This window comes from Chlorocebus sabaeus, chromosome 18 (genome assembly GCF_047675955.1).
Source record: "Chlorocebus sabaeus isolate Y175 chromosome 18, mChlSab1.0.hap1, whole genome shotgun sequence".
NCBI lineage: Eukaryota > Metazoa > Chordata > Mammalia > Primates > Cercopithecidae > Chlorocebus > Chlorocebus sabaeus.
Window position 1 is genome coordinate 47,640,233 of NC_132921.1, and position 24,462 is coordinate 47,664,694.

Sequence of the window (24,462 nt, forward strand, 5' to 3'; positions counted from 1 at the left end):
TCCACAAGATAATGCACGTGAAAGGGCTTGCGAAACTGTAAGGACTATCTTAATGGTAGAGTCCTCTACTTTTTCTTTTCTTTTAAACGGTCCAGAGGACGCTAGGCTGTTCGAGGCGCGAGGCCAAGCGCAGCCTCAATGCGGTCATTGTCGTGGGGCCGCCCCTCCCCCGCCCGGGGCGCTTCTCCATGGCAACGTGGGCTTTACCTCTCCCCGCCTCCTCAGGCCCGCAGACCGGAAGCAGCCCGTGCCGGGGGCTTCTGGGAAAAGGCTTGTGAACGGCGTTTCTGCGTCTGCCGTGGACAGCGAAGCTGTTGCGGTTCCTGAGCCAGAGGTTTGCGCCGGTGTGCGGGGAACGTTATGAGAGGGAGGGGGACACCGGGCTAGGGTCTGCGGACCTCTTAGCAGGAGCCGGCGGGGAAGCCCTCCCGGGACCTTCCTCAGCTTCCCGGGAGGCGCGGGGAACAGGCCGCGCTCTCCGCGCCTAGCAGTTGTGGGGCGGGGAGAGGTAGGCGGCAGGCTTGCTTGGGTCTTCGGCGTCTGCAGAGAGCTCTCTAACCCCCGGTATCCTCCGAGACCCTCACCTTCCCCCTCCCCCACCGGCCGGTTTTGTTCTATTTCGAGGCCCTGGCGTCTCGCGGAGGGTTCTGGGAGTCGTGTTGGGAGGAGGTGGTAGTGGGGCGAGACTTGCGCGGGGCTGTTGGGATTTGTAGTCCCACCGGCCGCAGGCGGAAGTGCCGTGGTTCCGACGCTGTTGTCACAAGGTGGTCTTTGGTCATCTGAAATCCGCCGTCCTGAGTGCTGGGAAGAGGGGCTAGAGGACTGGCCGGGATCAGGGTACACAGCGGGTCTATGCAGCAGTAAGGTGGGCGATCACCTGGAACGAGGTGCTCTGACCAAACATTGTCGGGACCGTCGGCCTTCCCTCCATTTCCCACAAGCAGTATGCTCTACAGCATAAAAGGAAGAGAAATATATGTAGAAATAGTTGCACCGTTGATAAGCAGGGTCTTGGAATAGGAACAAATCAATGTTGGCTAGACCTTATTTATAAGGCCACCACACTCCAGGGTATTTAATTAAACCAGTATGTATTACTTGTCTGATAAGGCCTTTTCTGATTCCAGTCTTCATCTTGCTTGGGTTACGATAAGTTTTTTTAAGTTGTTGTTCATAGGCTGCACGGCTCATTGCTAGTATGTGTCGTAAACAACAGCACGGGCATGATAGTGCAAATAATAAAGGTCCAGAAACAGCACACAGTTTCCCTGAAAGTAGAACTGGGGAAACTGTGAGTCATCCAGTGTAAGGACAAGACACTGGACCACTGCAAGAAGTTAAGGTACATATGCGAGTGCCTTTTCTTAATAGAATTTTCTGTGATTAATGCCTATCATTATAAATATAAATGTACGTATGGTGTGGTGGAAGACTGAATATTTACGTATTATATGCAAGATAATTTTTCAAAATTATGTGATCTGTTTTTCACATATGATCTTTTCAATATTATGTGATCTGTTACTCAGCAAGTGAACATTTTTTCCACATATATTTTAAGTCCAAGGAGTTCTTAAATACCTTAAAAATATTTTTTAAGTGGTAAAATTTTTTTAAGCACATAATAATAAAGCAAACCTTCGTTTTGGTTGACTTGTGTGTGTCAGGAAACACCAATCCTGAATTGCAAATAATGCATTCCAGGGTCAGGCACATTTAGAAAGCACTGAAGTAGTCTGGTTCTTACTTGGATTCTTTTGATTATTGACATAGGGTTTGTCGTCATAGTAGGTCATGATTGGCAGACTTTTTCTGTAAGTGGCCATATAGTAATTAAGGTCATGCATAACTTAACGATAGTGCTACGGTCTGAGAAATGTGTTAGGCTATTTCATCCTTGTGCGAACGTCGTAGAATGTACTTACACAAACCTAGGTGGCGTAGCCTATTACACACTTAGGCTATCTGGTATGGCCTATTGTGCCTAGGCTACAAACCTGTACAGCATGTTGCTGTACTGAATACTGTAGAGAACTGTAACACAATGCTAACTATTTGTGTATCAAAACATAGAAAAAATAAGTAAAAGATGATATAAAAGGTGTAAAAAAAAAAAAAAAAAAAAAAGGTATGCCTGTACAGGGCACTTACCATGAATGGACCTTGCTGGATTGGAAGTTGCTCTAGGAAGTCAGTGAGTGAGTGGTGAGTTTGGAGGCCTAGGACTTTACTGTACACTCCTATAGATTATATAAACACTGAACACTTAGGCTACACTAAATTTATTAAGAAAACTTTTTTTTTCAATAATTAACCTTAGCTTACAGAACTTTTTCACTTACAAACTTTTACTTTTTTTTTTTTTAACTTTTTTACTCTTTTGTGATAATACTTCGCTTAAAATACAAACACATTGTACAGCTGTATAAATATATTTATATCCTTATTTTGTAAGCTTTTTGCTGACAGAGTCTCGCTCTGTCACCAGGCTGGAGTGCAGTGGCGCAATCTTGGCTTACTGCAACCTCCACCTCCCGGGTTCAAGAGATTCTCCTGCCTCAGCCTCCCGAGTAGCTGGGACTAAGGCACGAGCCACCACGCCCAACTAATTTTTGTATTTTTAGTAGAAACAGGGTTTCACTATGTTGGCCAGGATAGTCTCCATCTCTTGACCTCGTGATCCGCCCGCCTCAGCCTCCCAAAGTGCTGGGATTACAGGTGTGAGCCACCGCGCCAGGCCAAGCTTTTTGCTATTTTTAAATTCATTTTTTAGAGACAGGGTCTCACTCTGTTGCCCAGACTGGAATGCAGTGGTGCTATCATAGCTCAGTGGAACCTTGAACTCCTGGTCTTTAGTGATCCTCCTGCCTCAGCCTCCTATAGTGCTGGGATTACAGATGTGAACCACTGCACCTAGCCAGTTTTTATTTTTTTTTCCTTTTGGAACTTTTTTTGTTAAAAACTAAGACAAACACATGCATTAGCTTAGGCTTACACAGGGTCTGGATTATCAATATCATTGCCTTCTACCTCCGTATCTTGTCCCACTGGAAGGTTTTCAGTAGCAGTAACGTGCATGGAGCTGTCATCTCTGTGATAACAGTGCCTTCTATAATAGCTCCTGAAGGACTTGCCTGAAGCCATTTTGCAGTTAACTTTTTTTTTAATAAGTAGAAGGAGCACACTCTAAAATAGTATAGTATGAAAAGTATAGTAAATACATAAACAAGTAACATAGTCGTTTATTGTTGTTATCAAGTTTTATGTACCATACATAACTATGTGTTAAACTGGCAACACAACAGGTTTGTTTACACCACCATCACCACAAACATGTGAATAATGCATTAACCTTACAACAGCTACAGTGTCACTAGGTGAATCTTGAATTTTTCAGCTCCATTATAATCTTATGAGAGCACTGTCATCTATGTGGTCCTTCATTGACCCAAACATCATTTTGTAGTGCATGACTGTGTTGGGTTTTTTAAGGCCATCTAGTCTGTTGAAACTACTCAACTCTGCTATTGTAGCGTGAAGTATGAGTGAGTACAATTTTTTATGGACACATTCATGTTAATTTCGTATCATTTTCACTTGTCATGAGGTATTCATTTGACTTTGGGGAGCTCCATTCCCTAAATATCATTAGGTATTCATTTGATTTTAGGGAGCTCCATTCCCTAAGGCACTGTGGTGAAGACCACAGCCATTTAAAAATGTGAAAATTATTATTGGTGCAAGTGTTGTACAGCAATGGATGACAGGCTAGATTTGGCCGTGAAGCTGTAGTTTGCCAATTCCTGGTGTAGGTTATTGACTGGAATTTTTAACTCCATCAAAGAACAAGTGTCTTTTACTTTTACCAGTGTAAGTCCAAATTCTTAGGATATTTTTGCTTATTTATATATCTTTTATTTCTTGTGCCTCAGGAGTGCCTGTGAAGAAAACGGGGTATTGCCCTGAGGCTTATATTTTGCCTCAGTTGTATTTTCTTGAAATATTATAAATCAGAATGTCTGCACAGTCAGTGGAAGAAGATTCAATACTTATCATCCCAACTCCAGATGAAGAGGAAAAAATTCTGAGAGTGAAGTTGGAGGAGGATCCTGATGGCGAAGAGGGATCAAGTATCCCCTGGAACCATCTCCCAGACCCAGAGATTTTCCGACAGCGATTCAGGCAGTTTGGATACCAGGATTCACCTGGGCCCCGTGAGGCTGTGAGCCAGCTCCGAGAACTTTGCCGTCTGTGGCTCAGGCCAGAGACGCACACAAAAGAGCAAATCTTAGAGCTGGTAGTGCTGGAGCAGTTTGTTGCCATCCTACCCAAAGAGCTACAGACTTGGGTTCGAGATCATCATCCAGAGAATGGAGAGGAGGCAGTGACGGTGCTGGAGGATTTGGAGAGTGAACTTGATGACCCTGGACAACCGGTGAGCCTGCTTGTGTCATTTCCTGGGTCAGAAGCACTGGCATAGTAGTAGGCAAAGCTGCTGAATTAATTCCACTCAACTAAATTAGAATTATGTTTATACCTTTTCCCCCATGCCCCTACCACTCCCTGTTATCTGTGCTTCTTTGCCATCTAGGCTTCTGCAATATTTGTTTTATGGGGTTTCTCTTACATGTTTTTAGTTCTGATTCTCATTACAGTTCCTTCTCTGAATCACATCTTTTTGTTTCCAGGTTTCTGTCCGTCGACGAAAACGGGAAGTACTAGTAGAAGACATGGTATCTCAAGAAGAAGCTCAGGGATTACCAAGTTCTGAGCTTGATGCTGTGGAGAACCAGCTCAAGTGGGCATCCTGGGAGCTCCATTCCCTAAGGCACTGTGGTGAGGACCAGAACTCTGTGTGGACTAGAGGGTGAAAGAGAGCGTAGGCCGTTTGTTCAGAACTTTGCTTGTTCTCACTGGTCGGGGGGATCATATCACTCTTAATCTAAGATCTCAGGTTTTTTCTGATTAAGTTGATTTTGCTGGCCTCAGATCTGTTATTCCTATACATTAACATCTTCAGCCTTTTCTTCCCTTTGAGTTTCCTTCCTAAAAAGAGTTGCCATGTCAGGCTAGCATTTGCCTTACTTTGAGCCAGCACCCACCCGTGGACCAAGTCCCTCTATTTTACATTCAGTATTACTTGTCATCCGTTTTCCATCCTTTTACTTTCAATCTCCTGCTTAATTCCATTGGTACAGTAAGCTTACCTGAAAACCTCTTCTCATCTCTCTGTTGTGTATCACTGAAGTCTTTCTAAATATTTATTTCTGATTTTCTTCAACGTCTACCTAGAGTCATTGTCTTCTAAGAAGCTTCTTTTGTAGAAATTATATTTGGAGTAATTTTTTTCCTTTTTCTAAGTATTTACGCAAAAAAGCCTTCTTAGCTATAACATGCTTTAAATGCAGAAAAAGCTTTTCTAAAAGCTCAGAGTTGTATTAATTCACGAGACTGGTCTTTCCCAATATATTGGCCATTAACACCATATACTTATGTGTATCCTTTGATATGGCCCAGTATATTCCTAAAACTGCTAGATTGCTTTCTCATGTTTATGTGAACTAAAATGAAATTTTGTTTGACTCTGCTTTAGTAACCATTCCTTGAGGTAGTTGGAGATGGTGCTTATATGTCACTGAATGAGGTCTGAGCAGGTTTTCTTCACATCTGAGGGGACAGTGCCAGCCAATCAGAACTTTTGGGATGGGGCTGAAGTCTGCTGAAAATCTGCAGTTTTACGTGTTTCATGGGACATTCTTCTGTGCCGTAAAGTTTGAGAAGCATCATTCTTGATATATGGGGTTGATATTTTCAGCTTCTCATCATCTGAATTTTAGAGTGACTTTTCACCTATGTTTAAATAGCCTTATTTCAGCTGTCTAGTCTCTTCCACACTTGGGAATTTCTGTTTCCTGTGTGCCGTTTGTCTCCACTTAATCTTCAAACTCACTCCTATTTCAAGTCTCCAAACCTCACTGTCCTCTAACCTTTCAGTCTCTCTCTCTCAGCCTTATCTCCTGACTTTATCTTTTTGTTAATTATTTACTATTTCCCTTTTCACTGAAGGCAGTTGCTAACCCTAGATTAATTGTATCTTTACTCCTTAAGGCATGAAGTTTCAGAAAAGTCTTAAATGACACTTGCTGTTATCTCTGCCTGCATGTGAGTGATGCTACTACCTGTTGGTAATTCAGGCTTTTCTTTCATTGGACACATTTCACTGGCTTAGAAATAACCATTTTTCTAAGTACCATGACAAATATCACATGGGGCAAGCTTCTTTTATTGGAAAACTTTCATTTATTAGGGGCATACTGAATTTTTATGTCATGTGTTTGGTTAACACAGGATGCCCCCAGCTTATCTTCAGCCCCTTCTTGTCAAGACTCCTGTGTTCTGCTTTTAGCCTAACATTGGCTGTGACCTGACTTGTCTTGTTCATTTCAGAAATAGCCACTTTCTGACAGGTTTTTAAAATTTATATCTTTGTATTTTGATGTCTCCCTTTCTCAAAGCAAAAGAACATTATAATGATTTCCTAGTGGCCAATTTTATTTTATTTTTATTCTTACAACGTTTCATCCATACCTAGCCACATAACTTTGACTATCTCCCTAACCATCTTAGAATCTACCATCTTTCTGCCCTTTGTTTTCTGACTACCATTTATAAACCACTTGCCTATGTTTTATTCAGAGATCTCTTATATCATGATGTTATACTGTTATTTCACAGTAATTTCATTTTTTCTTTTTTGAGAACAGGCCTTTACACCAGTTTCAGAGTGGTTTATAGATGTGTGCAAGCTATTTAATTCATTAAAAAATTTTTTTTTCGGTTTCTTTTTCCCTTAATATATAATGAATGATATTTACATTTTCTGTTTTTTTCAGATGATGATGGTAGGACTGAAAATGGAGCACTAGCTCCAAAGCAGGAGCTTCCTTCAGCAGTAGAATCCCATGAAGTTCCTGGTACTCTCAATATGGGTGTTCCTCAGATTTTTAAATATGGAGAAACCTGTTTCCCCAAGGGCAGGTTTGAAAGAAAGAGAAATCCCTCTCGAAAGAAACAACATATATGCGATGAATGTGGAAAACACTTCAGTCAGGGCTCAGCCCTTATTCTTCATCAAAGAATTCACAGTGGGGAGAAACCTTATGGATGTGTTGAGTGTGGGAAAGCATTCAGCCGAAGTTCCATTCTTGTGCAACACCAGAGAGTCCACACTGGAGAAAAACCTTACAAATGTCTTGAATGTGGGAAAGCCTTTAGCCAGAATTCGGGGCTTATTAATCATCAGAGAATCCATACTGGGGAGAAACCTTATGAATGCGTTCAGTGTGGGAAATCGTATAGTCAAAGCTCAAATCTTTTTAGACATCAGAGAAGACACAATGCAGAAAAACTTCTGAATGTTGTGAAAGTTTAAGAAATTGAAAAAAAAAAATCAGCACTCAGGTCTTTTTCTTCAGAAATGAAGACAAAATTTAAAATATAAAATGATGCAGAATAGTTTTTTCCCTATTGACTGTCAGAAAATCCACTGGGAAATGTAAAAATCTTCACTCACCATTATGATTTTATCTTGAAAGAAATGGTGTCGTACCTGCCTAGAAACTGAAATTTTAAACTTAATTCAGGTCTGAATGCCTAAATTTTCCATGTGATGTTTATGTCTCTATTCTCCAAATAATGAACTACCTGATTCATTGTCCCTTTCTTGAAAGTTTCCTTTTTTTTTTTTAAAGACAAATATGTTATTTCTGCATTGATCATTGAAATGTTTTTTATAAGGATACATTCTCTTATATATTAAAAGGCAACAGGAATTACAAAGTCTGAAAACCATTTTAAACCATCTTTTAAAAATTTACCCTTGTTTCCTTTTACCTAATTTGAATATGCATTTGAGAAAATAGAGGATAATGGATGGCTAAGAGCCTCAAAATGAGCCATAAGATCTCAGATAAGAAGCGATGGTGATAAAACATCAAAAAGTGAATGGAACACCTTGATTGGGGAAGATATACAAATACTTTGATCTCAGAATTGAAGTGTATCAAGAATTTATATTCTGCCTGCAGGAAAATTCAAAAGCTACTCATCCTCTCTATAATTTGGAGTCATCTTACTAATGAAAATAATGTTTTCCCATATATTATTAAAAAGCATACAGTCTAAACAACACTTGTAAAATAATGAAGGTAGAAATTATAACACTAGGGAAATATTTGTAGTGGATGGCAGTGTTGAAGGGCAAATGTAAACATAAGGGTAATGGTCTGTCATGGCTTTTAGAAAAAGATGATCAAATTCATCATTATTTTGCCTTCATCTTTGCTAAGGATAGAAAATTCCCTTGACAGGAGGACAAGTATCAGGTTACCTATTTTTTATTCCTTTGGTACAAAAGGGTTGAACATCAGGCTAAAAAAGCAGCCATGCGTTTATTAAACATTTTCTACCGACAAGGCACTGTGCTAGGTACTGTAATCCTACCATAAGTAGGTAGGTATTCTTCCACTGTAAATCATAGGGGTTTGCTGTTTTATGTGAGTTAGCCTCTTCCCCTTGTCTGAGCATTCCTCAGGGGAGGTCACCTGTGAGGTTCCCAGAACTATAGTTCTTTTACCAGGGTGTTGTATTTGGAGGGGGAGGAGGACTTGGCTCAGAGAGCTAGCTCGCTCTCTAGTATGCTTCAGAGGTGAGTCCACGATACTCTTACCACAATTTGGAAGTTTGTGAATCTTTTTAAAGAACTAATCAATCTCTTTAATAGCATTGAGGTTGTACCTACATATTAAGTTGAATGGACTGTTCTATTTAAAAAGTAAACAACTAGACTATTAACAACTAGTTTATTAACCTATCAGAATTGAATTTTTTTTTGATTTTCAGTCTTAACACATTTTTAAAAATGTATTAAAGTAATACATTGTAGTAGTAGGATTATATACTCCTTGGCTGAGAATTCCAAGTACTGTGGTTCTACTGTTGAGTGGAAAACTCTGGAAGTTAAAATATAGAATATGAGAGGAGGCTTTTTTATAATGGGCATCATTGTGTGGAAAATGACCCATGTGAATACAAATATTTCCTAGTTCAGAGATTTTGGTTATATCTGGTGCTTGGATCAAGTTTAAAAATGGAAGGTGACATTTTGCGTGAGCCTATTAAAAAGCATAGTAATAAATGCAAGGCCAGCTGGTGGAGAAGTGAGGCAGAATGGAGCTTGTTTATAGGTTTTCTGATAACAATTATAAAAAATGTGCTTTATAGATTAAGATTTATTGAAGTATAAATATGTAGTAATGATATAATGTATTTTAAGTTATACAAGAAAATGTAGGGACTTTTGTTTGGGTCTTTTTCTCTGTGGCTGAGGGAAAACAAGTCAATGTCCAATAAAGCTATAAACTCCTCTGCTTTAAGATAAATGATGTGATTTATTTATTTATAACTGGCTTCTTTCCAAGTAGGTTTTGAGGTGGCATATTTGGAAGACAGCTGGGATGACAGAATTCTTGTATCAGAGTAGGTAAGAAGGGAGCAACCTCTCAATGGCTGTTATGTCATGCTTTTTAATATCGTATATGGTTCCTGTATACAAGGAAGCTTCCCTGTGGTAGATTTGTCATAAATGCCAAAGATATTTGGTAATGTGAGTGTAGAAAAAGTAGTATTAGGGTTGGCAAATACTGTCTTTGTCTTGGCAGCTCTAATATCTGCATTGTTCAGAAAGGATTCTGAGGCTAAGGCGAAGCTCTGGGGGGAAAAGGGACTGGACCAAAACAAACTGGATGGTAGCACACAAGAAGAGGAAATGATGAGATGTGTACTTTCTTTCTCTTGTTAGACTTAGTCCCCACTAGACAAATTGATTTTGAATACTCTGTAGTGATTTTTAAAATTCCATCTACACATTCATTTATTACCCACACAGATAATCTTAGAAATTTGGGGGAGTGCCTAGCTTCTGATGAAGTGGTGATATGGCAGTTGCCAAGCAGTGGCATCGCCAGAACATCTGTTTGGTTAGCAAATGAGCAGTCATTTTAGGTCATGCAGACTGCTGATACCTGCCCAGTAGCCACTGAGCATTTGCTGGTTTTTTCTTCTGGCTTTCTTGGAGGTTAAGCTCTCTGTAGTCATACCCAGTTGGTACTTGTTGATCTTTAGCAGTATGTTTCATACTCATGTAAATTGAAGGGAGGGTTACATGTACTGAAATAATCTGCATGCTAGGCATTGGCTTAAGACACTGTACCTATCTCACATTTGTAGACTAGGAAAGCAAGATTCAGAGATCATGTGACTTGCATGTGGCCTAGAGATAAAACTCACATCTGATTCTGTAGACTCCAGGGACATATTCACCATGCCATGGGTGGTGGCTATTAAACCTTGATAAATTTGTGTTTATGGTTAACAAATGTGAAAGCTATTATACATTGCTGGTTTGAGTTTTTTACAGTGCAGAAATGTAAAATGAAAAAGGGTATTTCCTTTCACAGTGTTACCCAGAAGTCATGATAATTTGGTTTGTTCTTCCAGATTTAGGCGTATACTTATTTAATCAACAATGTGTTAATAGCTGACACCTGTGGTTGCTGTGACAGGCACTATTTGAAGTGCTTTATCATGGATTAACTCTTAATCCTCAGCTACCATATAAAGTAGGACATAACCCCATTTCACACGCACTACACTGAGACTTGCCTCCTCTCCACCCACATTGAAGATGTTCTTTTTTCATAACTATATACTATTCCATTGCATGAATATTTTGTAATTTATTTAATCCCCTATGGATTGATAATTAGGTTCACTATAGATAAAGGCGTAGTTAACATTCCTGTACATGTATTTTGCTAATTGTGTGGGTATTTCTGTAGGATGAATAACTAGAAATTTATTGGATCAGATTTCACGTTTTCAGTTTTGAGAACTAGTACCAAAAAGATTTTACCAATTTACAACTCCATCATTAGTAAGAATGCCTGTTTGCCTACAGTCTGCCAACCCTGAATCCTTAAAAATGTTTGCCAATCTGATAGGCAAAATTTCTTTCTTTTCTCTGAATGTTAATGAGGAGGAACATCTTTTCATGTTTGTTGGCCATTTGCATTTCCTATTATAAATTGCTTTTGCCCATTTTTTTTAATTATGAAAGTCTAATGACTACCTTCTCATTGTATAAAAAATAATAACACAGTTCTTTGAATAGAGAGACCCTTTTCTCCAATGCTACCAATCACATTTCACCACAGTTTAACATACATCCTCTTGTCACCTTTCCATGCAAATATACATACACATAAAAACACTTTTTACATAAATAGGATCTCATATTCTGTAGCTTTGGTCTCAAAAAGAGATAAGTCTTTAAATTTCTTTAATGGTTGAATATGATTAAATACTATGACAATGCCATTATTTAACTATTCCCTTAATTTTTTTTCCTCTCGCTATTACATTGCCAAAGTAAACATCTTATCGAGATGTCTTTGTGCATGTGTGTGAATATTTCTTTAGTCTGGAGTCCAGTAAGGTGGATTGTTGGGTCAAAGGGTTTGTTCTCTGTCCACCTTTAGTCTTCCCAAAGGCCTTCATAACTGTATTTTCACCAACTGTATGGAAAATGTTCATTTTCCCATATAACCATACCTACACTTGATAGTTTTTATCTATTGGGCGAAAAAGAATCTTTTCTTATTTTGCATTTCCCTGACTACAAAAAAAAAAAAAAAAGGTGAGATTGGGGTTGTTTTCATGTTTATTGGCCATTTATAGTTTACTGTGGATTGTTTGTATCCTTTACCTGCTTTCTATTGGGTTATGTGTGGGTATCTTGTTTTTGTTTGTTCAGCATCTCCTTCCCCATCTTCTGGTAATACAACCCTTATTTATTTGTGGGGAACCCATTCCCTGTGGCTTAGGTGAGTACATGACCAGGCCTGGCCTCCTGAGTCCCACAGCTTCCTAGCCACAGTGATTAAAGAATGGGTATATAACTTAAGCCAGGCTAAGGAGAGCCCTCAACAGAACTTCTGCTGGGACTACTGGAAAGAAGGCTTTATGGAGATCCCAGGAATCAAGGACCATGTAAACCTGAATTTGTGCCATGTGGAGAGAGTCTGTCTGAGGAGAAACTCGGATGCTAGCAGAAATGGAAAGAGAACTAAGTTCTGATGTCATTTTTCTGGAGGCCCTAGATCCAGCTGTGCCTAAAGCCTGCCCTACCTCCGGACTTTAAAGTTTTGTGAGCCAATAAAGTCCCTTTCTTGTTTAAGATAATTGAATTGGGTTTCTGTTCTGATTAATATAGGTTATTTGTATTTTCTTATTGATTTGTAGAAAACCTTTGTAATTTTAAATTCTAGACTTTATGCACTATATAAGTTAATAAAATTAGCATGGCCTTCCATGATTTGGCCTCTGTCAACTTTTGCCATTTGTTACTCCACTCTCCCTGTAACACACACCACACACATATACTTTACATTCCAAAGGTAACTGAACACTGATGTTGGAAATGTGGATGAACAGCTTTTTACACAATTGCCTCTTTGGCAGGTCTCTTCTTACTCTTCGTCTAGACTCATTCACCTGGGACTTTAAGGATTACACTGCTGAGAGCTGGACCCATCTCCTACCATTGTTCTTGGGGGATTCCCCTCAGACATCCCCTGTATGCAACCCTTGGAGCCCTTCCAATGACCTCCATCCCAACTCCGTGGTTCTCTGGCTCTTTGTTTCATTCTCAGGTCTGTGGACTCAAGACCTGAATGAATACACACAGACCTGAGCAGCCTCACCTTGTGGGCTCTTTTCTATGGCTGGAAATGTAGCAGTGCTCTATGTCATCTGGCACCTCTGATTAATCACATCTCCCAAGATGGAGTTTTCAAAGAGATGTCTTTCAAAATTGAGCAAAACGTTTTGCAAGCTTTTATTCAACATATGCCCACTCCGGGTCAGGCACTGTTCTGGGATTTACGTCTGTTGCTTGTGTGTGTGAAAAACTATACATGGCAGTGGAAAACCCAAAGTAAATGAGAAACAGTTTTTTAAAAAAGCGTATTGTATGTCATAGGATGACAAGTGGTTAGGGAGAAGATAGGAAAGTGATACAAAATGTCAAGAAGGAAAGACTGCAATTTAGATAGGTTGGCCGGGAAAGGTTTTCACTGAGAAAGTGACATTGGAGAAAAGATAGTATAAGGAAGCAAGCCATGAGACTGGAGAATGTTCCAGGCTGCAGACAGCAACTGCAAAGCACCTTGATGTAGGAGCAATGCCTGATTTGTTCAAGAAAGCAAAGAGGCCGGTACGGCTAGAGCAGAATGAACATGGGGGAAACTAGCTGAGGCCAAAGACAAATGGTGATTGTGGCAGGGAGAAGCTGGATCATGGAGGACCTGGTTAGCCATTGTTGGAACTATAACTTTCTTTGAATATAATGAGAGATCATTAGAGGTTTTGAGCAAACGAGTAATGTGACAAGGTGCTGAGAACAGCTGAACAAAACTAAGTCTCCATCTAGTTTATCTAAATTCTTAAAATGTTTCTTTACATATTACAAAGGTAATAGGAGAAGTTTAGAAGTAAAAATCACCCAAAAAGTCACCGGAATCCATAATCCTAATAACATCCCGGTAACATTTTTTTGTTCTCTGTACACCTATATAAATGTTCTATCTATATACCTCTCCCCATCTATATCACACCATTATTTACAACAAATACATATTTAGAAAACATACATATTTAGAAACCTGTGTCTATATGTCTATATATGGCTTCCGTCTTTCCTCTGAACTTTAGATCAACTGTCTGCTTCTGCCTAAGGCTAACCTCTCCACTGGATCCAAGCTGTCTTCTCACACCTATGGAAAGACATACTCCAATATTCCTCACCTTTCCTACATTATCAATTTTTCCTGTCTTCTGAACTTTTCTAATTAACATAAAAATACGCTGTTTTTATCACACAAAAACCTTCAGGCCAAGATAGAGTACAGGGATCAGATCTAACCTGCCTGAATAAATAAAATATCAATTATTTATTCTGATAGTTTATTAAATATCAAATAAATTGATGTGAGCTCCCATCAATGTAGCAGACAGAGGCAAAGAATGGGAAGATGGGATTCACGAGAGACAAAAAACAAATGAGGCAAGCTTGGATTGCCCATTTACTTGCTTGGGGAGAGTTTCCAGGCCACAGCACAAGGAATGGGGCTCAGGCAGAGACTGGCAGTTTTCTTGAGAAGATGGAGCAAGAAGTCCTGGGAGGCCAAGGTGGCTAGCCTTTGCAGGACAGAGTACCAGAGAGGAGATAAGTGCACAGAAAGACAACAGTGGAGATCTGCAGAGTCCCTCTCAAGTATTCAGTTGAGTACTTATGAGCATATATATGTAAGGAGACTACCTGAGTTTGGGGAAAGAACTATCCAAAAGGATTGGAGGGAAAAATCACCAGAACTCACAAAGAGACAGGAATGGTATCAGCCAGAGTAGAAAACCTCATAATTCATAGAGCATCAGGGCAGTAATTCTCAAGGGCAATTCTGTCCCCCAGGAGACATTTTTGGTTGTCACAACCAGAGGAGATGGACACTACTGGCATTTAGTGGGTAGAGATCAGAAATGCTATTAAGTATCCTACAATTTATAACAATGAATTAGCCCCAAATGGCAGTAGTGCTGAGGTTTGAAAAAACTCCGAGTTAGAGTACTAGGGAAGCATCTTGCCTACTTTGTGGAGAAAAACCCTAAACACTGTGTAAAAACTTAAAAGCAAGACCTGAGAAGATAAACACATCCCAGAAGAAAGCTCAAGAATACAATGTCCCTGTAGCAGACACGAGCACGAACATGTGTATGTGTGTGTATTTTTTAAATACCCAACACCTGGCCGGGCGCAGTGGCTCATGCCTGTAATCCCAGCACTTTGGGAGGCCAAGGCAGGCGGATCATATAAAATGCTCAATTAAAATCACAAGACCCATGAACCAGGTGCAGTGGCCCATGGCTATAGGCCCAGCTACTTGGGCGACTGAGGCAGGAGGCTCACTTAAACAAAGGAGTTTGAGACCAGCCAGGCAACATAGTGAGACCACATCTTTAAAAAAAAGAAAAATCACAAGGGGCATAGAAAGAGTAGAAGACAAAAATAGTAACAGAAAATAAGGGCAACAAATAGAAAACAGTAACCAATATGATGGTAATTCAGGTATGTCAAGAATCACTTTGAAATATCAATGGTCTAACCGCATCAATTGGAAGAGATTGTCAGAGTCGATCAAAAAACAATACCCAAGTATATATTATCTACAAGCAATGCAACCCACCTTAAATATAAAAACAAAAATAGATTAAAAGTAAATGGATGGAGAGAGATATACCATACTAATGTTAATCAAAAGAAAGTGGAAGCATCTATATCAATTTCAGACAATGCAGACTTCAAAACAAGGAAAGGTATCAGGGACAAGCAGGAGTATTACAAAATGATAGAGGGATTAATTCTCTTAGAAGGCATAACAATTCTTAACATGTATGTGCCTGGCAACATTGTCAAAATACATGAAGCAAAAACTGATGACACTGCAAGGAGAAATAGATGAATCCACCATGATACTTGGAGACTTCAATACCCCTATATCAGACATAAACAGATCCAGCAGGTAAGGACATAGTTGAACTCAACAACACCAACAACTGGATATAATGAACATCTATATACCATTTCATCCAACATGGCAGAATACACATTCTTCTCAAGTTCACATGGAATATTCACCAAGACAGACCACATTCTGCACCACAAAACACATGTTAACAAGTTTACAAGAGTAGAAATCAAACAATGTCTGCTCTCAAACCACAATGGAATTAAACTAGAAATCAATAATAAATATAGCTAGAAAAATCTCAAAATACTCAGAGATTAAACAGCACACTTCTAAATCACACATGAGTCAAAGAAGAAATCTCAAAATATATTTTGAACTAAATAAAAATGAACATAGAACTTATCAAAATGTGTGGGATGCAGTAAAACCAGGGCTTAGAGGGGAATTTATAGCATTGAGTGAATATTAGAAAAGAAGAAAGATCTAAAATCGATCATCTAAGCCTCTGCCGTAGGAAACTAGAGCAATTTAAATCCCAAGTAAGCAGAAGTAAAGAAATAATAAAAATTAGAGCAGAAATCAATGAAACTGAAAGCAATAAATCAACAGAGAAAGTAAACGAAACTGAAAGTTTTCTTGAAAAGGTCAATAAAATCAAGCCTCTCTAGCCAGGCTAGCTGGGGAAAAAAGAGAGGGCATAAATTACTACTGTCAGAAATAAAAGAGGGGTCATCACTACAGATCTCACAGACATTAAAAGGATAATAAAGGAATACTATGAAGAACTCTGTGCCCCAAAATTTGATAACCTAACTGAAATGGACCAATTCTTTGAAAGACACAATCTGCCAAAACTCACACAAGAAGAAATAAACAACTTGAACAGGCCTATATCTACTAAAGATATTGAATCAATACCTAATAACCTTCCAAAACAGAAAGCATTAGGCCCACATGAGTTCACTGGAAATTCTGTCAAACATTTAGGAAAGAAATTATAACAATTCTCTATCATAGATAGAAGAAGAGGGAATACTTCCTAACTCATTCCATGAGGCCAGCATCACCCTAATAGCAAAACCAAAGACATTACAAGAAAACTACAAACCAATATCTCTCATGAACATAGCTGCAAAAAAATCTTCAACAATGTATAAAAAGAATTATACACAACGAAGTGGGATTTATCCCCGGTATGCAAAACAGGTTCAGTATTCAAAAACAGATTAATGTAATGCTCTCTGTCAGGCTAAAGAAGATAAATCACATGTTCCTATCAACAGATGCAGAAAACACATTTTACAAAATCCGGCAGCCATTCATGGTTAAAAAAATAACTCCCAATAAACTCTTAGCATACAGTCAAGCAACTGTGATCCTTGGTATTTACCCAAAGGAGTTGAAAACCATGTTTACGCAAAAACCTACACATGGATGTTACAGCAGTTTTATTCACAATTATCAAAACTTGGAAGCAGTCAAAATGTACTTTGGTAGGTGAATGGATAAATAAACTATGGAATAGTTAGACAATGGGATATTATTCAGTGCTAAAAATAAATGGGCTATCTGCAGGGGCCTTTGAAAACAGTATGCTGAGAATAGATAGGGCTCAAGGGCAGTATCTCCAATTGAACTTTTTATGAACTCCCGTAGGCGCCAAGAAGGCGGGCAGATAAGGAAGAGCATAGAAACAAGGAACTGAGTAGAAGGTTACATCTGGGAAAAGAAAGTTTGTTTTGTATTGCATTCTTTCTGCTGACGTGGGGTTTATGGGGTATAAATAAAGTGAGGCGGAGGCTCTGAGTGCGGCCACCATGTTCTCTGTGTGTCTTTGTCTTGTGTGTGTTCTTTCATTCTCCACCACCCCCGGCACGGACCCCAACAGTTATCAAGCCATGAAAAAACAGAGGAAACGTAAATGCATATTATTAAGTGAAAAAAGCCAGTATGAAAGGGCTACATGCTGTATGATTCCAATTATATAACATTCTGGAAAATCAAAACTCTGGAGACATGTAAAAGATCAGTGGTTGTAGGGGTTGGTAGAGGGGAGAGAGGATGAATACAAATGAATAAACAAAGCACAGAGAATTTTTAGGACAGTAAAACTACTGTATATATAATAATGACAGATATATGTCATTATAAATTTGTCCAAACCCTTGTAGTGTACAATACCAAAAGTGAACCCTAATGTAAATTATGGATTTGGGGCGATAATGTAGTGTTAATGTAGGTTCATCAGTTGTAACAAATATACCACTCTGGTGGGGGATGTTGACAATGGGGGAGGCTATGCATGTGTGGGGGTAGGGCATATATGGGAAATCTCTGTACCTTCTGCTCCATTTTGCTGTTAACCTAAAACAGTTCTTTAAAAATATATATATATAAAAATCATTGTCATCATCATTAACTTCATCATCATCTATGAGATACAGCCAAAGTATTACTTAGAGGGAAATTCATAGCAATAAAGCAATTATAGTAGAAAAAAGTTCTCAATTACCTCAGCTTCCAACTTAATAAGATAGAATAAGAATAAAGTAAACCCAACATAAAGAGAGGAAAAGAAATAAAGATTAGATTTGAAATCAATAAAATAGGAAACAAAAACAAGAGCAAAGAGTGAATTTCTATACTCTGTTTAAACCAAAAGTATCTTGTAAAAATAATAGTAAAATTGATAAACTTCTAGCCAAACTGATCAGGAGAAAAAGAATATATAAATTATATCAGGAATGAGAGGTGTGACATCACTATATATTATACGATTTTTTCTCAACATAGAGTTCTAGCCAAGTTTGATAACCTCAGTGTTGATGATTCCAATTTTCATTTCTCAGACTTACATTGCTTACCAATCAATAGTATTTTGTATAATTGACATATTTTAGTTTGGCTTCCAGAACAACACTTGATTTCCCTCTATCTCATGAGCTGTTTCTTCTGTCTCAATGCTGGTATTTCCTCATCTCTCTGGACTTCTTTTTACATACTGGAGAGCCTGAGGGCTCAGTTGTTCAGCTCTCTTTTCTTTTCTACCTATATCCACTTCCTAGTTGATCTCATAGTCTTATGTTGTTAAATATTATCTACAAATCCAAAATCTATATCCCCAGCCTACAGACCTCTTCTCTGAACTTCAGACTCATGTATCCCTTTGCCTAATAAACATCTCCACTATGATACCTGCCTTAGTCTGGATTCCTGAGAAAATAGGGCCTAAGACAAAACCTTATTACTAAGACAATATTAGGGTGATGCAATTCAAGAAAAGCATGACTGAAGGTAGGTGGGAAGTGAAGCAGAGGAGAGAAAGCAAATATGAGTAGGTGTTACTGAGCTGTCTGTAGCTTCTAAAGGCACAGCTGTTTGCTTAAGTCTCACTGATCATTTTCAAGGCACAAGCCATGTGAACTAAAGTACTGCATCTTACCTGGGGTGAGGAAGAAAGAGAAGACTTCTTTGCAGACTCCTCTTTCCATCTGGTTGGTTTCCACCACAGAGTATCAACTACTCTGCACTTCCAGATTGCACCATTCAGCCTCTCCAGCAGCAGTCACTGAGGAGGTCAGGCTCCAAGAAAACAGCACAGGATGAGTGGCAGGCCAGCAATCAAGTGGGAGTCAGCAACCTCAAAGGTGGATGGTGCAATCTTTGAGAATCATCAGTATTTTAAGAGCAGAAAACTCTGGCCCTGAAAACATAAGAAGCCTTATAAACTGGCTTTGGTACCATGACTGATTAGGCATATTAAACTTAGTATATCCAGAAGCAAATTTCTTCCCCAAACATGCCCTCCTTTAGTCTTCCTCATCTTAGAAAACGGTAATTTTGTCCTTCCAGTTGCTCAGGCTAATAGCCTCCCTGCTTCCCTGCTTGCCCTACATCACTCAGTTCTCAACACAGCCCCTAGATCATATAAGTCAGACCATGTTGCTCCTCTGCTCAAAATGCTCTCCCATCTTACTCTACTTAAATGTCAAAGGGGCATAGTGTCTGCAACTTACTCTTAAATTTTCAGACAAAGATTCTACATATGTGGGGCAATCACTCTGTGATTCTCCCTGTGTATACATGTTAAATAAATTTGTATACATTTTCTCCCCTCCAAAATCATAGACATATATACATATAATGTGTATATATGTATATATTATATAGATATAAAATATTCCTAGATAGGTATATCTAAGAGTAATAGGTATAGTAGTATGTCTAGATGTATTATAGATAGATATATATCTAGATAGGTAAGTAGATTAGATAGAGTTGGTAGATAGAGAATTATAAAGTAAATATGGTAAAATGTTAACATTTGAGGACTCTGGGTAAAGGATATACAGGAATTCTCTGTATTATTCTTTCAATTTTTATGTAATTTTGAAATTTTCAAAATTCAAAGTTAACAAAACTGAATGTCTCACAAGAGCAAATTACTTAAAGGAAAATCAGGGTGATGTGGCTACTGAGAAAGCTTGGGTCAGGGAGGGGGAAGGAGGAATATCAAGAAAGGAATTACTGACATCCACCCATTATAGACATAATTTTAAATGATGTTATAGAGCTATGTTATGGACATGTAAAATACGACACAACAACAGGAAAAAATTAGTTTACTACTATAGATACAATTTGCTAAGTAGGCTTCTGGCAATAAGTGACTTTTATCTTTATTCTCTTACGTGCTATTTTTTCTTTCTTTCTTTCTTTCTTTTTTTTTTTTTTTTACAATAAGTATCAGTAAATTTATAATCAGCAGGAAATCAGTAAAACATTTTAAAAGGAAGAAAATTCTCATTTAGTTCAGGGATCAGCAAACATTTTTCTCTGAAGGACACGATAGTAAATATTTTCAGCTTTGAGGGCCACAGAGTTTCTGTTCCAAGTATTTAACTCTGCCATCATAGCAGAAAGCAGCCTTAGATAACATGGGCATGACTATGTTCCATTACAACTTTTTATTTACAAAAACAAGTGGCTATCTGGCCTTCCTGAAATAGTTTGCTAACTCCCGGTTTATATAGCCACTTATTTACCTATAGCATGGCTTACCGGGAAGGAACGTTCTCATTGCTTTGGAGCTTCCTGTGGGGCCCCCTAGACTAACTGGCAGTCTGGAATTTTGACTGGTCATGTGTAATTAGTTATGTTATTGAGTAAACAGACCAAATGAAATTAAATGAAAACCATCTTTACAAATAACAAGCACCTTGTGTAGAGGAGTGTAATGTAACTGATAAATGTATATTTTGTCATATTGTAGGTAGGTAGTTAGATTCAGTCTGCCAGAGAAGTGAATGCTAACTGTTGGAAAGAGATTCCTTTAAATGATGATGAAAGGCTCAGCAGTAACTACCTGACAAAGGCCTGGAGGGTGCCCTGGGGAGATGTGAGGAGAATTCTAGGAAAAACCAGGCTCCTCGTGGTCTTGTTTGAGGGAGGAAATCTTCCTTTCTAAAGAGCATAATCCACAGATTCCATAAAATTAGTTGGGTAGTATACCATCTTCTCCCCTTACCTTGAAGAGATTGCGTACAATTAATTATTTTTTCCTTTAATGCTGAAAGTATTCTTCATTTAGATATCTAGCCTAGAATTCATTTTATGAGCAAATATTAAACTATAATTAATTTCCTTAAGAGACTCGGAGCTATTCAGATTTTAGATTTCTTCTTGTGTGGCCGGGCGCGGTGGCTCAAGCCTGTAATCCCAGCACTTTGGGAGGCCGAGGCGGGTGGATCACGAGGTCAGGAGATCGAGACCATCCTGGCTAACATGGTGAAACCCCGTCTCTACTAAAAATACAAAAAACTAGCCGGGCGTGGTGGCGGGCGCCTGTAGTCCCAGCTACTCGGAGGCTGAGGCAGGAGAATGGCGGGAACCCGGGAGGCGGAGCTTGCAGTGAGCCGAGATTGCGTCACTGCACTCCAGCCTGGGTGACACAGCGAGACTCCGTCTCAAAAAAAAAAAAAAAAGATTTCTTCTTGTGTATATTTTGGACAGATTTTCAATTTTTAAAGATTATTTAATATATTTATTTAGAGATGGAGTTTTGCTCTTGTTGCCCAGGCTGGAGTGCAATGGTGCAATCTCGGCTCACCACAACCTCTGCCTCCCGGGTTCAAGCAATTCTTGTGTCTCAGTCTCCTGAGTAGCTGGGATTACAGGCATGCACCACCACGCCTGGTTGATTTTGTATCATCCCTTATATTAAATCTGTAATGACCACAGGATCTGGGCTGTTGCACATTTTTGCATTCTTTGTTTGACAAATAGTCTTTTTTTTCTTGATCAGATTTACTGGGAGACTATCAATTTTATTATTTTCAAAAAAATCCATTTTGGCTTTATTTTCCTTTTGTGAATGTTTATTTTCTATTTCATTAATTCATACTCCTTACCATTTAACTATTTCTACTTTCATTAGATTTATTTGCTTTCTTTTGGGATGGATAGTTAGATAATTGCATTTTAGCCTTTTTTCCCTAATAAATACACTGAATACATTTATCTTTAATCAGGACTTTAGCTGTATGCCACAATTTGTACTATCATTCAGATAAAAATATATTCTAATTTCTATTGTGCTTACTTCTTTGACCCATGGGTTATTTACACTGCATGTGTGTGAGTGTGTGTGTGATTGTCTGAATATATGGTGAGTCTGTGCTGTCCAATATGATAGCCACTAACCACATGTGGCTATTTGAACTAATTAGAAATGAAACTTAGTTCATCAGCCACACTAGTCATGTATTAGTGTTCAATAAGCACATCTGGCTAGTAACTACTGTGTTGACTATAATAACTACTGTATTCAACACTATAAATAGGACAAAAATAGTCCTGTTGGACAGCACTACTCTAAATGATTTCCATCTGATGAGATTTGTTGTAAGTTGCTTTATGAACCAGTACATGCTAAGTTTTGGTAAATTTTATCTGTGCACCTAAAGAGAGTAAGTTTTCTGCCATTGGTTGCACTGTTATCTATACATCAATAAGGCCATTTCGTTAATCAAATTGTCAACCTACACTGTAATTCCTTAGAATTTTTTTGTGTTTGTTCTATCTTTTACAAATGTGAGAGTTGTTTCAGTGTGTAGAGGTCACGGTAATAAATACATAAAAGAAACAAATGTGAGAATTGTGAAAGTCTCCTACTAGGATTACAGAATTATCACTTCTTTTAGTTTTGTCAATTTAAGTTTTATATATTTTGGAGTGAAATTATTGTTAGGTACATGGGGTTCTTGGCTCTCAATAGAAATTAGTAATAGAAATGAAGATGAGGCCAGGCAAACTTTTTCTAGACAAGGGTTATTAAGACTTACCCCCAGAAAGTTTGGGCATAAGGGAGACAGAACAGGAAAAAGTTCTTGGGCTGACTCCCCAAGGGGAGTGCCTTGTGATGTCTTAAGGAGCGTGGTACGCCGAATTCATGAGGTAGGTGAGTGTCACTATATATGCAGGGGTAGAATGCAGACTGTGCAGATACAGTGAGGAATCTTGGTATGATTTATATATGATCATAAAAGGGCAGATAAGCCCCTCCTTGGGCAGGAATTGTAGTATTATAATGAAGCATGGGTCAAAGATTGGTCATTCTTCTGGTTTTGTGCACATATAGGTTGATAGGGTTAACTCCTTGGAGTGTAATTTATGTTGGGATGTTGCTTATTTTGGTTTTTCAAGGTCTCACAATCAGCAGATACGGTGCCTTGAGTAAGATTTACGGTGGGATGCTGCTTATCTCAGTTTCTTCAGAGAGCTTGCAAGGTCTGGTCAGTAAGTATGTATGAAAAAATACATTGGCGGGGGCTGGCTGAGTCCCACCCCTACTCTGTTTCTTTCTCCCTGAGAGATTTTACCTTCCTTATTTTTAAGGAGAAGGGGCTGGAGGTCTTGTCTTCTGGAGCTGCTTCTTCCTGAACTGGACTGTTGTCCTTGCTTAACATTGGAGGTTGTAAAAATCTCTTGCTGATTGATCTAATGATTTATAGGGACTTAGATTCTCCTAGCATAGTATATGTTGTTCCATCATCAGCTTGAGTGGAGACTGTTGAAGCCTGGAAGATACAAGCTTCAACCATCCACACCCTTGTTGAGTCAGCTTCCTAGTCCTGAGAATATATTAGTTTAGTTAAACAGCTGTGTCTCATTCCAGGAGGTGGCACTGCAAATAGGCTGAGCCTCTATATTAATGAAGGCAAACAGGTTTTTAATAAGAGGCATTTCTATGGAAAGAGAAGAAAAACAAAGATTCATGTTGGACACAATGTATCTAGACGTTAGACTCAAAATATCTTTAGTTACCAGGGAGGAAGGTGGTCGCAATCTGACACATTTTTCTTGCCTATATCATGAGAAATAAGCTTCAGCTTGCAGGGCCTCAGGAACATGGGAGCAGCAATTTCATTGAGTCCTAGTCTGAAAAATAAAAGAAAATTTTGAAAATGTTGGTTTGGAGTCCAGAAAGAATTAAAGAGCCAATCCAAATTGTAGAAAATAACAAAAACTCAAAAACAACAGACAAGAACTGGAATCCAATAACTAGTGCACTATACATTTTCTTTTTAAACAAAACGTAATTTTCCTGTCCATTCTCCTAGTTTTACCAAAGATAAACCATGGTAGGACATAGTATAACAAGACTAAAACTTATTTTGAGGTAAGTTTTAGCCTTTTTTTTTTTTTTTTTTTTTTTTTGGAGACAGAAGCTTGCTCCACTGCAACCACTGCCTCCTGGGTTCAAGTGATTCTCATGCCTCAGCCTCCCTAGTAGCTGGGATTGCAGATGTGCATCACG

At 38.7% G+C, this 24,462-nt stretch overlaps 1 protein-coding gene and 1 long non-coding RNA gene across 4 annotated transcripts; one reads left to right on the plus strand and one right to left on the minus strand.

Moving 5' to 3' along the window:
* Positions 1–235: 235 nt before the first annotated feature.
* On the plus strand, positions 236–12,433 carry ZNF24 (zinc finger protein 24). Of its 3 annotated transcripts, none has more exons than XM_007974264.3 (4): positions 236–334; positions 3,933–4,435; positions 4,689–4,836; positions 6,894–12,433. In XM_007974264.3, the coding sequence occupies exons 2-4, from the start codon at positions 4,016–4,018 to the stop codon at positions 7,430–7,432; spliced, it is 1,107 nt and encodes a 368-aa protein (XP_007972455.1). In that variant the 5' UTR covers positions 236–334; positions 3,933–4,015; the 3' UTR covers positions 7,433–12,433. The 3 variants fall into 3 exon arrangements, with proteins under 3 accessions (XP_007972455.1, XP_007972456.1, XP_037838294.1); XM_007974265.3 differs by having other exon boundaries at positions 264–344; XM_037982366.2 differs by lacking the exon at positions 236–334 and adding an exon at positions 608–1,342.
* Positions 4,772–24,184, minus strand: LOC140708996 (uncharacterized). Its single transcript, XR_012089307.1, has 3 exons — positions 23,970–24,184; positions 19,087–19,347; positions 4,772–4,860 (listed from the first exon to the last, which is right to left on the minus strand). It is a non-coding gene; the product is annotated as an uncharacterized lncRNA (long non-coding RNA).
* Positions 24,185–24,462: the final 278 nt, after the last annotated feature.

Excerpts from the sequence above, each read along its gene's own strand:
- ZNF24 (XM_007974264.3), top strand. The coding sequence starts at position 4,016 with ATGTCTGCACAGTCAGTGGAAGAAGATTCAATACTTATCATCCCAACT. Across the intron at positions 4,436-4,688 it reads TTGATGACCCTGGACAACCG|GTTTCTGTCCGTCGACGAAA; the intron begins GTGAGCCTGCTT and ends TTTTGTTTCCAG. Across the intron at positions 4,837-6,893 it reads CCATTCCCTAAGGCACTGTG|ATGATGATGGTAGGACTGAA; the intron begins GTGAGGACCAGA and ends TGTTTTTTTCAG.